This window comes from Pagrus pagrus, assembly GCF_965226575.1.
Source record: "Pagrus pagrus genome assembly, chromosome: 6".
Classification (NCBI taxonomy): domain Eukaryota; kingdom Metazoa; phylum Chordata; class Actinopteri; order Spariformes; family Sparidae; genus Pagrus; species Pagrus pagrus.
In genome coordinates, this window is record NC_140190.1 from 9,797,542 (window position 1) to 9,812,074 (window position 14,533).

Here is a 14,533-nt window from a genome sequence, read left to right on the forward strand (position 1 = left end):
TTCTCCGCCTTTTTTTTGTTCACTTGAGCCTGTTCCCAAGTCTCACCGTGATATGATTCTGTGGGGGGTTTTTTTTGCTCCTCATGTTAGACTTGTTTATTATTATTATTATTATTATTTGGTTGATTGGTGATCAGCTTTCAATAAAGCTTGCTTTTTTTGTTGAATCTGTCTGCTCCCGTGTCTGCATTTGGGTCCTGTTTTTGCATCTGTGACAGAATCCTTCAGTTGGACCACAAAGTTAGTTTAAATGCAGTCAACAATATTTAGACAAAGTATATATATTTTTTTTTTAATAAAAACTTTCATTTTTCTGTTTTGAGGTCACTTTCTGAAAAGTGGGGCTTTAGAATTGTATATATTTCTATTTCTGGTCAATAAAGAAAGTTTGACAAACACAGAAATACCAAAATGAAATGTGTTTTATAATAATATGGATTTATTCAACAAAGGATACAAAAAAGTTTAGTTTCTCTAACACAGAAAAGTGACTCAGATGGCTTCATTTGCATAAACATCTGGATACTGAATTTTACAGCTTGTGATCACTGATGGTTTCTGTGTTAAAGCAACACTAAGACGCCACCAGATGGTGGTGTTTATCAGCTTATTCACACTGTCTCTCAACTTTGTGGTTTACTCTCCCAGATTCAACTCTTATGGAGCATTTTTTGAAGATTTTGATCAAATTAAACTGCATACGGTGCAGCATACTGGACAACAGTAGCAAAAAGTGGTTCTTGAGGGTATTCAGAGTGAATAAGGACAACTTCAGCTTTCTTGAACTTAAATAATAGAAACTTCAGTTTCCTAGTAGCAAAAAACACAAAGGAGAAGGTTTTTGAATATCATGCTTCACCTTACACAAGATTTCAATAGTCCAGCCATGTTGGTCAAACACTAAACGTTAACACTAAGATTTACAGAATGTGGGAGGAAAGAAGGAGGAGAGGCAGTTTTTATTGTACAACAAGCAGCACAATAGTGCTGCACCTGAGAAAATAACTATGATGCTCCGTCTAGAGGAAGGTCTGCTCTCTGGTTCTGGTACCACTCTGGTCCTGAAAGGCTGAAGCACCCGCTCCCACTGCGTGACGATGGCCATACGGGCTCCAGCCCACTGGCCTGGCCCAGTCAGACGGTACTGATATGAAGTGCAGGGACCTGTTAAAACCTGCAGTGCCAGTCTGGGGTCCTTCATAAAGAGCCACAGTATGTTTGGTCGAACTCCCACCTGCTCTGCCAGAGAGTCCAGGTAAGGGATGTAGTCCACCTGGATGGGGGTGCGTTCAGAGCAGGCATATCTAAGAGACAGAGATGCAAAAAGACAGACAGATGAGTTTTAAAAGTTGCCATATGACACTTTTAACAGTCAGTGCTCTATTACATAGATGTTATGTTTAAAGATAGGCATCTTTTGAGACATGTTTGCTGATTGACAAATGTCTCAGCTCGTTCTTTCTTGTTTAATTTCTCATCATCATCAGCTCCTTTCGAGGTTCATTCCTCTTTAGGCTCCAGTATCTGATGAATGAGTTGATGAAGAGCAGTAAACCCAATTCCTCAGAAACATATTGATGTTACATGATTGTTGTCCCACATTATATGAAACAGGCCATGTTTTACTCACGGTAGGGGACTTTTTGGGTATGCTGTTATGTATGATGTAGACACCATTTTACTGGAATGTAGGAAATTAATTTAAAAAAGCAATGTCATGACAAATTGAACATATTATTCAACCTTATAAATGTTTTGTGTCTTACCTCTGATGCATGATTGCTGTGTCCTTCTCAATTTCCTCGAGCATTGTTTCCTCTGAGGGTAGATGATTTAAACCTTGGGGAAACATGAAAAATTATTACCAATCGCATGAACATAATGTGTGTGTTTGTTGTTCACATTGGTTATTTTCATCTTACAAATCACACACTGAGCGTATTCTGTGTATGAATATTTATGGCAAACAAGAGTCTTTATCTATAAGCAGAGAAAGTCTTTTGGAGGTATTAGCTCAAATTAGCTCTAGGTGAACAAGTTATTAAAAAACTTGGATCAAGTTTACCTTTAAACACTCTTGTAGCCCAGCGGGCCTGCATCTCAGCCAGTGGAGTGATAGCCCCGAGGCCGTGGACAAAGCCCACCACCGCCAGCGTAGGCTGGGTCAGTGCAGGAGGGAACACATGCTTGTAGAGACGCAGCCTGTAGCCACATTTAGCCTGCAGAGCTGAGGGCAGGAAGGGGAAGCCGTAGTTGTACCCTGTGGCAAACACCACTACATCCACCTGTACGACACACGCATAAACAGCTCAATTTCTGCTCCCTCCTGTCCTGTACTAACCCTTTTCCAAGATAGTTTCACCACCCGACCTTCCCCACCCACTCACTCATTGGCCTAACATGAACTTAATCATCCCAGTATTATAATTTTCACAAGCACTCCACCAGATTGTCTAGTTTGCACATGCCCTAGCTTTCTAGCCTTCTTTGATTCCTCCTGCCTGTTTTCTGGTTTGATCATTCATAACCTGTCTTTTGTCTGGTTAAGTTTCATCTTCCTTGTGATCTACTGGTTTCGACCCTCATCGTTTTTTCAATTAAATCCACAAAGAACTTTAATTCTACTCTGACTGGCTCTGTGTCACCATGCTTTAAGGTTCAAGTGTGTTCTGAGCCACAATGTGTACCTAAATGGCAATTAAACCACTACGCCATCACATGTGACAAAGTCCAAAACTGAATGCTGTCATATCACAGGATCAAGTGAAACATTATTATCCCTGTTATAAGACAGGCAGACCTTATATATCTGTTACAGAGTTACAGACTCTGTGAAATGTTGTGCTACACACCTTGTCTATAATGCTGCCATCGACAAAGACCACGCTGGAACCGGAGAACTCTCTCACATTTGTTTTCACCTGAACGCGACCCGAGATGATCCGAGCTGGCAGGTCGTCACTCACTACAGCATTCTGCGCAAAAATCCTGCCAATATAACCATACGAGGAGGCAGAGGAACATGATAACATACATTAAACCAACAGAAATGTAAATGGATAGTTCTATTAAAGGATACATATCAAACTCATTTTCAGGTGCATAATGTTATTTTGGGTTACTACTAGAAACTGCTAGTACTTATCTACTCTTAATGTATCAGAACTGTCTCTGCATTGGTCGATTAGTTAAGTGTTTGTGACTAAAATATGACTTTGTTACCCATGTTTTGGTTTCAGGCCATATAGTCCATGATCAAATACGTTGTTCACTTTCTTTTCCAGCATCCTGGCACTCCACGAGGGGAAGAGCCCCTGCAGCATCATGTCCATGCGGGAGACCCCCAACATGTCCACTGGGAGCCCCCCCTGTCCTACACGGCTCACAACCCAGGCTCCACTCCTGGTACTGAGGTACACCTGCAGATCAGATCAGCACACAGTGGGTAAACATCCCTGTCCTCATTATCTTTTAAACCTTCAGCATCATAAAAGTATCATTAATATGCATATGCAAATACAGAAATGTGGTTTGGCTGTGTACCTTGTCAGCAACTCTACTGATATCTACAGCAATGTCACCTCCAGAACTTCCTATTCCAACCACCACCACTCTTTTCCCCTGCAAACCCTCAGAGTTGCGGTAATGCCAGCTGTGGAAATACCTGCCTTCAAAGCTCTCAATACCTGAAACAGTGGAATCAATGAAAAATCAATCAATTCACTGCTTACTTAATGAATGATTACTGATCATTTGTAAGATGTGGAGGCCGAGAAAGGTGACACAAAAGTATGAGATCGTTCATGTTGTGTTGATACCTGTTGACTATTATCTTAACCACAAGATAAACCAGTCATCTAAACTAGGTAATCTCCATTAGATCAATATCTCTGTTGGAAAAGAGACCTAAGGAAAACAGAGTTTTCTCATATGTAGTATGAAAATGTTTCTGGTACCTGGGAAGTCTTTGAGTGGCAGGTGAGGCTGGGTGAAGTGTCCGGTACAGACTATCACTGCATCAAAAACACGAGTCTCCCTCTGACCGTCTCTGCTCTCCGTCTCCACCTCCCACTGGCCTGTTGAAGCAAAATCCAAGGTCTGCCTCACACTGACCACGGTAGTCTGACACACACACACGTACACACACACAAATAGTGTTGAATATCCTCCAATGTTATTGGCATTTATCTGTTCAAATCATTAAGTCAGGAAACATCGAGTGATCCCGTCGAATAGGCGAGTCAGAAACAGGAAGGCAGGTTAAAACAGTCAGGGGTCAGGCTGAGGGGCAAGGTTAAAGCACAACACGCAGACAGATTAGTAAGGAATGAGTGGAAATGGGCCGGGATATACTTTAGGGCTAATGATGACGGACACAGCAAGGTGTAAATAATCACTGCCAACATCCTGGTTCAAACAAATCTGGAAATATTTGACTGGAGTTACATTTTAGGAGGAGGTGCATGTTCAACCTAAACTTGAGGCCCTCTGAAGGACACACCAACGTAAGCAGCGAAACCTACTTTTACATATAATGACCACTAACCTTGAAGCGTATGTGTGGCAGCAGTTTGAAGGCCTCAGCGTAGAGGCGCATATACAGCAGCATCTCAGAGTGGTGCATGTTGTTGGGGAGCTCAGCTGGTGGAGGGAAGTCACTGAAGGCCATCCTCTCTTTGGAGCTGTTGATGATCACCGAGGAATAGATGTTGGCCCGTCCAGGCTCTGGATCATCCTGTGAGGCAGATAAAAACATGCTATACGTTAGTGGTGCAAGTCCGTATGTTGCTGTCATGACTTTGGGGCCACCGTATGCAACTAAAATGGGATTCAAGCTTGGTATTCACAGTCAGCACACATTTTACCAGGCGCACTCTTTCAAATTGTACTGCACGGAAATACTGTATGTGGCTCACCTTAAATCTCCATAGACCTCCAATGTCATGGCTGCTCTCAAAGCAGGTGGGCTCCAGACCTTCTTCCAAACAGGCCTTGATGCTGGTCAGCCCAGAAATCCCTGCACCGATCACCGCTACCTTCTGAAGCATGCTGGAAAACAAAGCAGATTAAGAGATTCAGTTTCTTAATAAGCACAATAAAACCAGCAGACTTTTGCTGGAATAATGAACAGGAAAGAAAAGTTGTGCATTGTGTTACAGCCAGATATTGACCAGATATTGAAGTTTTTTAAAGGTTCCCTGCATCCACTGATTTAACCTAAAATTATGGCTTCAAATGCATTAAAATGTTCAAATAACCTGTTCTTTGTGGTGGGAGCCATACTTTTCACAGATTGATTGTGTGGTATAGCCATACATCCACTGGTCTTTTTATTGAGGCAAATGTGACATAAAAACTAAAAAAAGGAAAGTAATAGTATAAAGCCCTTGTGAAAATTGTATGGGGTTGGTGTTTTATGTTGTTGTTATGCAGCACCAAAATTGGCTTTAATTGCTCCAAGCTGGACAGCCTCTGTCTAGTTATTGCTACACCATATTTCTCATTCAGATGCACCCTTTGTCCCCGCTCACGGTGATTGCCTACAAACTGTGTAAAAAGGAAATGATGTCAGCCCAGATACTGTGGTGTATTCCTTGTTGATAGCAGTTATCAATGCTTGTTCCCCTCTTAAAGTTTAAATATTACTCAACACTCCCATGTGGAACGAGTGTGTAGGCACATTTAGACGTTGACGTCACTTACTGCTTCTCATAACTCATAAAATAACGCTGTAATAAATCACGAGACAGTGACCTAAAGGCTAGTCATCAACAACATGAGTCAGACATTCCCTGATTGTGTCTTATTTACACATAACCTTCAAGTCACTATGTGAATACAACGTCATATTTAGACTTTTTACAACTGCTATTGAAGCTATTATCTGATGACCTCAGGACTCTTTTTCCAATAACTTCTGATCTTCTTGATAACAAATGTACTGGCAGATGTCTCTATAGTGAGCAAGTTGTGTTTATAAAGAGATTTAATAAAGCACTCCTAAAATTCCCACCACAGCCATGCTGAATCTCACACAAATATTAATCAACATCCAAATTTACTGTTGATACTATTCACAAGTCAGCAGATGTCCAATGACATTAAAGTAAACTCTATAGGTACATGTTGGGAAAAAAACAAAAAAAAACAAATGTGGAAACAGAAGGAGCATTTCTCTGCTGTTTCTACATTTTCAGTTGACTTATAAACCACTTTTAAAAAAAAAATGTTTATACTGTATCTTTTAAAACTTTCTTTTTAAAGGTTTTGTAAACTGTCGGACCTTCCAAAGAAAATATCAAATACTCAAACTAAGAGCAACACAAAACCAACTTGAATCATTTTCATATGGTGAAGGTTGAGTCTATGAGCTTTTGGAGCTCAGAGGAAAGCTCTTCTCTCTGAGACCAGTCGATCACAGTACCTTGTTAGTGCAGCGGTGTCCTTGTCAGAGTCCTTCTTCATAAAAATAAAATTGCAGCAGAGGTTACGCAATCTAAACCTTATGCAATGTCCATTCTCATCTGTCTAAATGATCCGGGTTCTCTCGTTAGCTTCCCTTGATTTTATACCCAAGTGCAGATCCTGGGCGGGTTGGATGGTTAACCATTATAGAGCTTTTAGCCTATATACATCTTGATGAGACGATGATGGGACTTGGATCAGAGTATTGTCTTTTTTAATACACTTTGTGTCTTTGAGTCAGTGTGCAGTACAGTATTTTTCAGTATTTTTTACAAAGCTTTTTAAACAGCCTCAGATCTTTGTGACGTGTGTATATTTACACCAATCTCCAAAAGCCATGGAAAAGAGTCTCCCACAGTTCTAAATCCTCTTATGGTATACTGTAATAAAGTGCAAGTTATCATAGGAACAATATTTCATTTAGTGTGAGTATGTGTAATATGAATGTGAAAATGTATGTAAGTAAAAATAAACTTCAGACTTTTAATTTCAAACTCAGGGTCTAACCTCTAACATTTGACCTGTAATAAACTGGCAACCTCTAGGTTGGTATATCTACAACTTACAACCACATCAACAGATAGAGAACAGAAAAATACAATAAATCAGCAGCAACAGAAGCTTATGCTGTCTTTGAGGCTTGATTTTAAAGCAGTTCTTTCAACCTCATTGAGGCGGGTTTATCACCATGTCGAGGTTGTTCCTAGAACATCATAATTGATCTTGTCCAGGACCATCTTTGCAACCGACCAACAAGTGGCACAGTTAACATCTGAAGCAAGATGTTGTAGCTGAATGGGTTATGTACAGGACCTCACCCTGGAGACTAGGATTTGTGTCCTGTTTTGAACAAGTTGACTGATTTTCCTTTTATTCTAAATCAGTCCTCTGTCGCAATTTGGTTGGCTTTAGGTAACAAAAATACTTGGTTAGGTTTAGGAAACAATGCAAAATTTCAGTTTAGGAAACAAAATACTTGGTTAGGCTTGGGAAAAGATAGTTTGGGTTAAAATAGATCCTTTCATCAACGTTATACATTAACCACGTGTTAGAAAGGGTCATTTCTCCCATATGGATATTTTTCTGGTCTTTCTCCTGAGTCTCAAAGCTGTAACATTACATTTTTGGTCAGTTGCAATGATGGTCCTTCAGCAACATTAATTATGATGTTCCAAGAACAACACAAAAATGGTGATATATATACAGTATATAGGCCACTTTTCCTTAAACTTGTATGGTGTCTTCTCATCTTTCGAGTCCAGGAGCCCGTGTAGCTCCAGCTCAGGTATTTGTTGGGTCAAGACCTCAGCCACCTCATCACCGGTTTTCACACCAGCCTGCATCAGCTGGTCAATGCCCTGTCTCTGTTGTCACAGAGGGCAATGTTTGCTCTGGAGTCAATTCAGGCTTTGTTTGGGAGGTCACTGCAGGCTGTGGCTCTTGGGGAGCTTCAACAGGTTGTATTTATTTGGGTGTCACAGCAGGCTCTGGTTCTGTCACACAGGTTCCGTCCAGATCTGTTATCAAGTACCATTTCTCTTTAAACAGTATGTGTCTGCGATTGATAAAGGTGAACTTAAAATGTAATCATTTATTGGCCGCTAGTCTTTATCTTTTAACTTTAGTGGCACTCACAGGTTCAAGCCCAGACTCTTAAGTTATACTCCTAAAATGTTACTTCTTGCCCATGCTTGATGTTTAGGCTCCGGTTTTATGAAAAACATTGAAACATAAGTCATGTCAACTCACCGCGTCCACTCACTCAACGGCCAAGTCACCAGAATAGCTGTTTGTTGATTTGTTTTTTTGGTATGTTCACACGGTCTTCGTTGAAATAAAGGATTTATACTGAGCTGTGAGATATTAAAAAATCTTTTCACCATAAAAAAACAGCAGATGGAGACATTTGCTCCCTTAAAGTGTCCTGCTGTGTTGTCGAAGTCACCCAGTGTTGTACACTTATAAACAGTAACTTTCACAATAGCTCATAAATCATCTATTAAAATTGTTATAAATCAGTAAGCCATAAATAAAAACTACTAACTAGGTTCTGAAATATCTTTAAATTGGATAATGTCCTCTTCAACCACTTTAGCATTTTATTTTATAATGATAGCCTGTTGAATGAAACCACTTTAATCCTTTGACTTATTAATATATCACAGAAGACTCAGTAGAAAGCGATAACAATGTATTGATTTATGATTATTGATTTACATTCATTTGTGACTGCCGATTTTATGACTTAGACAGAACAGAATGTGTCTCCATAACTTACCTTTTTTTGGGGGCTGCTTTTTAACTATTCGAGTCGAGAAGTTATATATTTTTCTCTCCGCCTGTTGTGACGCTGCAGTGATTCAAGGGTCAGTTTAGGATAACCGCTTGATAAATTGACACAACCCCATTCAACATCACTCCACTCACTGTTGAGTTGCATGCAGCACGGAAAAGGTAAGACATTTAATATGCAATTGTAACTTTTCAGTGCATGTGAGTTGAGAAAAAAGTTGCCTTTGAACTTTGATTATAGTAAATGATTGTGTTTGGCACAGAACAGAGAAATGTCCACATCAACAGTGAAAACAAGAGTGAGCGGACTACTGTCCATAACAGAAAAAGTCTGGAAAAATTTATCTGAGTTTCCAATCAACACAAAAACCTGGAAAACTCTTTGCCAGCTATTCTATGCACCTCCAGGGATGCGTCTTCTTGTTCACACATAAAACATTATTCAGAGTAATCTGTTTCATGATTCACAGAGCTGAAGTATGACTCGTCGTGTGGCAATAGTTGGAGGAGGCAGTTCAGGTCTGGCCTGTATCAAGTGCTGTCTGGATGAGGGGCTGGAGCCTGTCTGCTTTGAAAGCAGCGATGACATTGGTGGTCTGTGGAGGTTTAAGGTGGGTCACACTCTGCAAGTTGGACTTTCTTTTACTGCCTAAATTTTGAGAGTCAGGCTGATAAACTCTCTCTTCCTGGCTGTTCTCGCAGGAGAATCCAGAGCCAGACAGGGCCAGCATCTACCACTCTGTGATCATCAACTCCTCCAAGGAGATGATGTGTTTCAGTGACTTCCCCATTCCTGCACACTTCCCCAACTACATGCACAACTCCCTCATCATGGACTACTTCCGAATGTATGCTGACAACTTTCAGCTCATCAAGCACATACGCCTCAATGTAAGCATGCTTTACTAACTTCCTGCTGTTACGTATCTCTGTGCCTACAGATGCAACATTCTCACCTTAGTTTCAAGTGTGAAATGTTGCTTAGTTCAACACAATTGATGGTTTAATGTATAGGAAATATTCATCTCACCGCAGCTTTTGTACTCTTATCAGCAAACTGTTATCTGTTTCTGTCTTTCTTGTGTTTCAGACCAAAATCTTGCAGCTGAAGCAGAGATCAGATTTTTCTCACTCAGGCCAGTGGGATGTTGAGACAGAGAACAAGGATGGCAAAAAGGAGAAACACATTTTTGATGCTGTGATGATCTGTATTGGACATCACTGCCACCCCAACATGCCACTACAGGACTTCCCAGGTACAACTGATAGGCTTTAAATACACAGAATCAACTTTTGACACAGTATAAACAAGCCTGTACCAGCAACCCTGATCAATGTGGTTATATAATGCTGTATCAACAGAGACCATAGTGTTGTCATCTTAAATTACAGATCAAAGTCTTGCAGTAAGAGTAGAAAGGTGCGTTGTCCAGCAGTCACAGTCAAGTCTTTTTTTTTTCCAGGCATTGACACTTTCAAAGGGAAGTACTTCCACAGCCGAGACTACAAGAGTCCTGAGGAGTGGAGGAATAAAAAGGCTGTAGTGATTGGAATAGGAAACTCTGGAGCAGACATTGCAGTGGAACTGAGCAGAGTCACCAAGCAGGTTTGTGCAAACAAGTGTGTTTGTGTTGGCAGCTTTGGTCACTGGTCCGAAGCTTTGGACACTGTAGGTACAATGAGCATGTGTTCCGCGGTCGACTTAGCAATAATTGTAATTTAACGTCTGGTTAGAACGATGTGAAACATTTGCAGTTTTGTTATACTTGGCTAGGTTTAGGAAAACATCATGGTCTGGGTTAAAATGAGTATCAAAGTTTAATTTTGTAGCTTACATAATGTAAAAAAACAAGTAAACATTGCTATTTAGTTATACACAGGACTCAGGTCCTCTGGGTTAGTCCTGTGTTTACCCACCCAGCCACTGACCAGTGCAGACATTTCTTGCTCTTTATACCACTATGACAGATAAGAGGGGTGCCTCAAGAAATGACTCTGGAGGGGTTTAAAATGCTAAGCCACCGACCAAGTTACCTTATTTGACGTGTTGGGAGGGGTTAGGGGCACATAAAACACATATTTTGAATCCACCTTATAAATGCTATTTTTACATATTAAAGGTGTTATTGATAACATTCAACCACTTGTGGCATTCCATCTCCCCCCCTTCCGTCGCATTCACGCCACAACGCCTGTGTTGTTTGAATAATCAGATTTTTGTAAACTGTTGATAATTAAAGATTTCTATCGTACCAACATAGTGACTGGCGGCCATGCCTTCTGTTTCCAGCTTTACCTGAGCACTCGAAGGGGATCCTGGATTCTGGACCGACTCGGATACAACGGGCTTCCCCTTGATTTGTTTTTCAACAGGGTGTTGACATTTCTGCAGAGTATCCTTCCCTTTGGTGTTTTCTGTGGTCTGGCAGAGAGACAACTCAACCAAAAATTTGACCATGCCCTGTACAATCTTAAGCCAAAGCACAGGTACTGTATTTATATCTGTACAATTACAATTACAGTATAGCTTGGTCAGGGAATTTGGTTTTGCCCTGCCAATGGCATAGTCTTTAACTCACTCTACACTTCAGGGCAAACAGAGCTTCGAACAGTCCCTTTTACTTTTTTCTGAAATAAAAGGAGTGTCAGAATCCATCTCCATTTACCTTTCATGGTCCTATCAATATGAGGGTGTTTGAGGGGCACAGTTGTCTCAGTTTAGTTTGAGGTGCCACAGCATCAGATTTTGAAAACCCCTGTGCGAGAGCTTTTCATTACATTTATTGACCACATTCAAGCTCCCCAGATGATGAACCCTCTTCATTTTGTCAAAATCAGTGAGCTCTTCTCCAGCATTGCTTTCAGGCCAAAAATATAAACACAGAATTTATCTTTTAATATAATGTGCAGACTGACATGACATTGACAGACCTCATGGCATTTCCTCCTGTCATGACAAAGAACAAACTTTATAGCCGCACTGTTTGTATGTCTGTAGAGCAACGTTATCAGCATGTTTATTCTTTGTTTGTAATTAATGGTGCTTTACATGTTTGGCAGTGCTGATCAAATTGCAGTAACATAACAACAGTATAAATATAAATCCCAGGTTGTTCAACCAACATCCCACACTGAATGATGAGCTTCCCAACCGCATCCTGTCTGGAACCATTCAGGTGAAAACCAACATCCGAAGATTTCAGGGGTCCAGTGTTGAGTTTGATGATGGAAGTGTGGTGGAGGATGTTGACCTGGTGGTAGGTTATTTTTGTATAGACACTCATTAACTTACAATAACAGTCTGTGTATCAGTCTGTCCTCCTTTCACTTTCATAGACTTGTCGGCCAGTAGTGTGTCACTGAGATGAGTCTCCTGTCTTGCAGGTGTTTGCCACAGGTTACAGGTTTTCCTTTCCATTCCTGGCCTCACAGGTGGTCTCAGTGTCTGAGAACAAAGCCTCTCTGTACAAGTATGTGTTTCCTCCTGAGCTGGACCACCCCACTCTGGCCATCATTGGTCTAGTGCAGCCACTGGGGGCCATTATGCCCGTCTCTGAGTTGCAGGCCAGATGGGCCACACGGGTCTTTAAAGGTAAGACAAAAAAATCTCAGTCCCCTGATAGAAGTATCTTGTGTTTGAGAAGGTGAACCACTGTGTTTCATATCTCCTCCCAAACAGGCTGCATCAAGCTTCCCTCCATGGCTGCCATGCAAAAAGATGTCCAGTTTAAGCAGAAGGAAATGGCTGAAAGGTACTGCACTGGATTTTCTCAACTTTGTGATCCTATTTTGGATCTGAAAAGAAACAAATCTTGTTATCCATAATGTTCAACTCAGGTCTCTTTTTCAGGTATGTCACCAGTCCAAGACACACCATCCAGATCGACTTTGTACGCTACATGGATGAGATAGCAAAGCTGGTGGGGGTTCGACCAAACATCCTGTGGCTGCTGCTGACTGATCCAAGGCTGGGACTGAATGTGATGCTCGGTCCCTGCACACCATACCAGTTTCGTCTCAGAGGGCCAGGAAAGTGGGCTGGGGCCCGTCAGGCCATCCTCACTCAGTGGGAGAGAGTGACTCGACCCATGCAGACCAGGCCCTGTGATGAGCCCAAACACAAGAGATCATTTATGTGGCCTCTGATTCTGTCGACTGCTGCAGTGGGCTTGGCTGCCTACGTTAACAGGAACACCCTTCCAGCCTTCCTACAAGATCCCACTGCACTGTTGGACAAGATAAAAGTGTACCTGCCTGCACAGTGATGTGCAAATTATACTTGTTCCATACATTCTGTACATTAATATAATTGTTTACTTACATTAATAATGTACCTCGCTTCCTGCTGTTGCTTTATACACTACCTAATACAAATGAGATTATCATCTTTGCACATACATTTTGTTACTGTTATTAAAGATAAAATATTAAAGATAATTTTTCAGGTCAAGAGAGTCACAGTTTGTCGCAATTAAAGTAAAATATCATCTAGCTCAGTGAACTACACCATCTACCAAAATAATATTGAACACTGAACATGACTGACAAGTGGAAGCAAAAATTAATCAAATCTTAAACTCTTACCTGCATTGAAACCATTTAAGAAAATCACTCTTGCATCAGTTATGATGAAGTCTTACACGTCACAAGTCTTTTGTTAAATCTCTCCAGACTCTTGCCACACTTCTCCATTGTTCCAGTGTGCAGCTTGTGCTTAATTGAAAGGTGGAGGAAGGGCAACTTAATGCTGCTCTGGGGCAGCAGCAGTGCAAGTGCAGGGGGGAGTGCCTCTCCCCTTCATGGGTGATTTGTTAAGCCCGAGCTGTATTCATTTATTCATTCATTCAGAATCCCACCCAAACTGCACACCACTTCTTCAGTTACCCAACACATACCACCCAAAATGTGTGGCACAGTCTGGTGGTTAAGTTGCTTGCCTTTCAATCTGGGGAGCTGGGTTCAGTTTCCACCACATGCTGATTTTTTTTATATGGTAGGGTTTATTAAAAGTGGTATCTGTGAGTGAATCTGTGCAGCAGCCAGTTGGTCATCACACTTTTGTTCAGTTATACAGTTTTGATGTTACAACCCCTTTCGCTTATCAGCAGCTTAAGGCTAATTTATGCTCCCCTTAAATAAGAAGAAAGACACATCCCCTTCAAATGATTTAACCGTCACTGCACATACTTTCACATGTCCTTCCCGATGGCATGGATTTTAAGTAATACAACCACTAGAGGGCGCCGCCACGCTGGTCAGAGGTCTCGCACGGACCTCACACTTGTCCTTCACCACCGTCCAACTCACATTTGATTCACGTCCCATCTCCTCCCAGCTGTTCTGCAGTGTTTGTGCCTGGGTGAAGTAACATCATACAGATGCCTAAACTTCTCACCAACTCACATAATCTCTCCTCAAAAAGTTCAGCCATTTTTAAAACTTCTTCCACTTGTCCTGTCTCGCTGGAACTATTGGCTACACTAGCTACTACACTGCCCCCCACGACTACCAGAGGCACTGCTCCATAACCGTAAGCTTTCGTATGTGCGTATCTTCGTCTTAACAATGAAAACAGAGTTAGCCTGCATAGACGTCATTTGCCCTTTTTTCCAGTTCAACACTGAACTGAGTAGTGTCAAGGGGTAGTACCATCTCAGGTGCAACGCAGCAACGCTCACAGCAAATTAAATGGAGCAGTCTACATTGCGTCCCTGTGCATTTTCTCACATGCATAAAGTGAAGGGACCTCACCATGGGTGCCTGGCCTCCCAACAAT

The 14,533-nt window shown here is 41.3% G+C and overlaps 2 protein-coding genes across 2 annotated transcripts; one reads left to right on the forward strand and one right to left on the reverse strand.

Moving 5' to 3' along the window:
• Nucleotides 1–913: 913 nt before the first annotated feature.
• On the reverse strand, nucleotides 914–5,048 carry LOC311258066 (flavin-containing monooxygenase 5-like; the record flags this gene model as incomplete). The annotated part of the gene is made up of 9 exons (XM_084354113.1): nucleotides 914–1,304; nucleotides 1,767–1,839; nucleotides 2,066–2,285; nucleotides 2,853–2,988; nucleotides 3,223–3,419; nucleotides 3,544–3,686; nucleotides 3,957–4,122; nucleotides 4,547–4,735; nucleotides 4,917–5,048. 9 exons carry the CDS (start codon nucleotides 5,046–5,048, stop codon nucleotides 914–916), a joined length of 1,647 nt encoding a protein of 548 aa, XP_084210239.1.
• A 4,188-nt stretch (nucleotides 5,049–9,236) lies between these two features.
• Nucleotides 9,237–13,022, forward strand: LOC311258889 (flavin-containing monooxygenase 5-like; the record flags this gene model as incomplete). Its single annotated transcript, XM_084355569.1, has 9 exons — nucleotides 9,237–9,368; nucleotides 9,460–9,648; nucleotides 9,848–10,013; nucleotides 10,221–10,363; nucleotides 11,048–11,244; nucleotides 11,867–12,014; nucleotides 12,142–12,349; nucleotides 12,437–12,509; nucleotides 12,608–13,022. 9 exons carry the CDS (start codon nucleotides 9,237–9,239, stop codon nucleotides 13,020–13,022), a joined length of 1,671 nt encoding a protein of 556 aa, XP_084211695.1.
• Nucleotides 13,023–14,533: the final 1,511 nt, after the last annotated feature.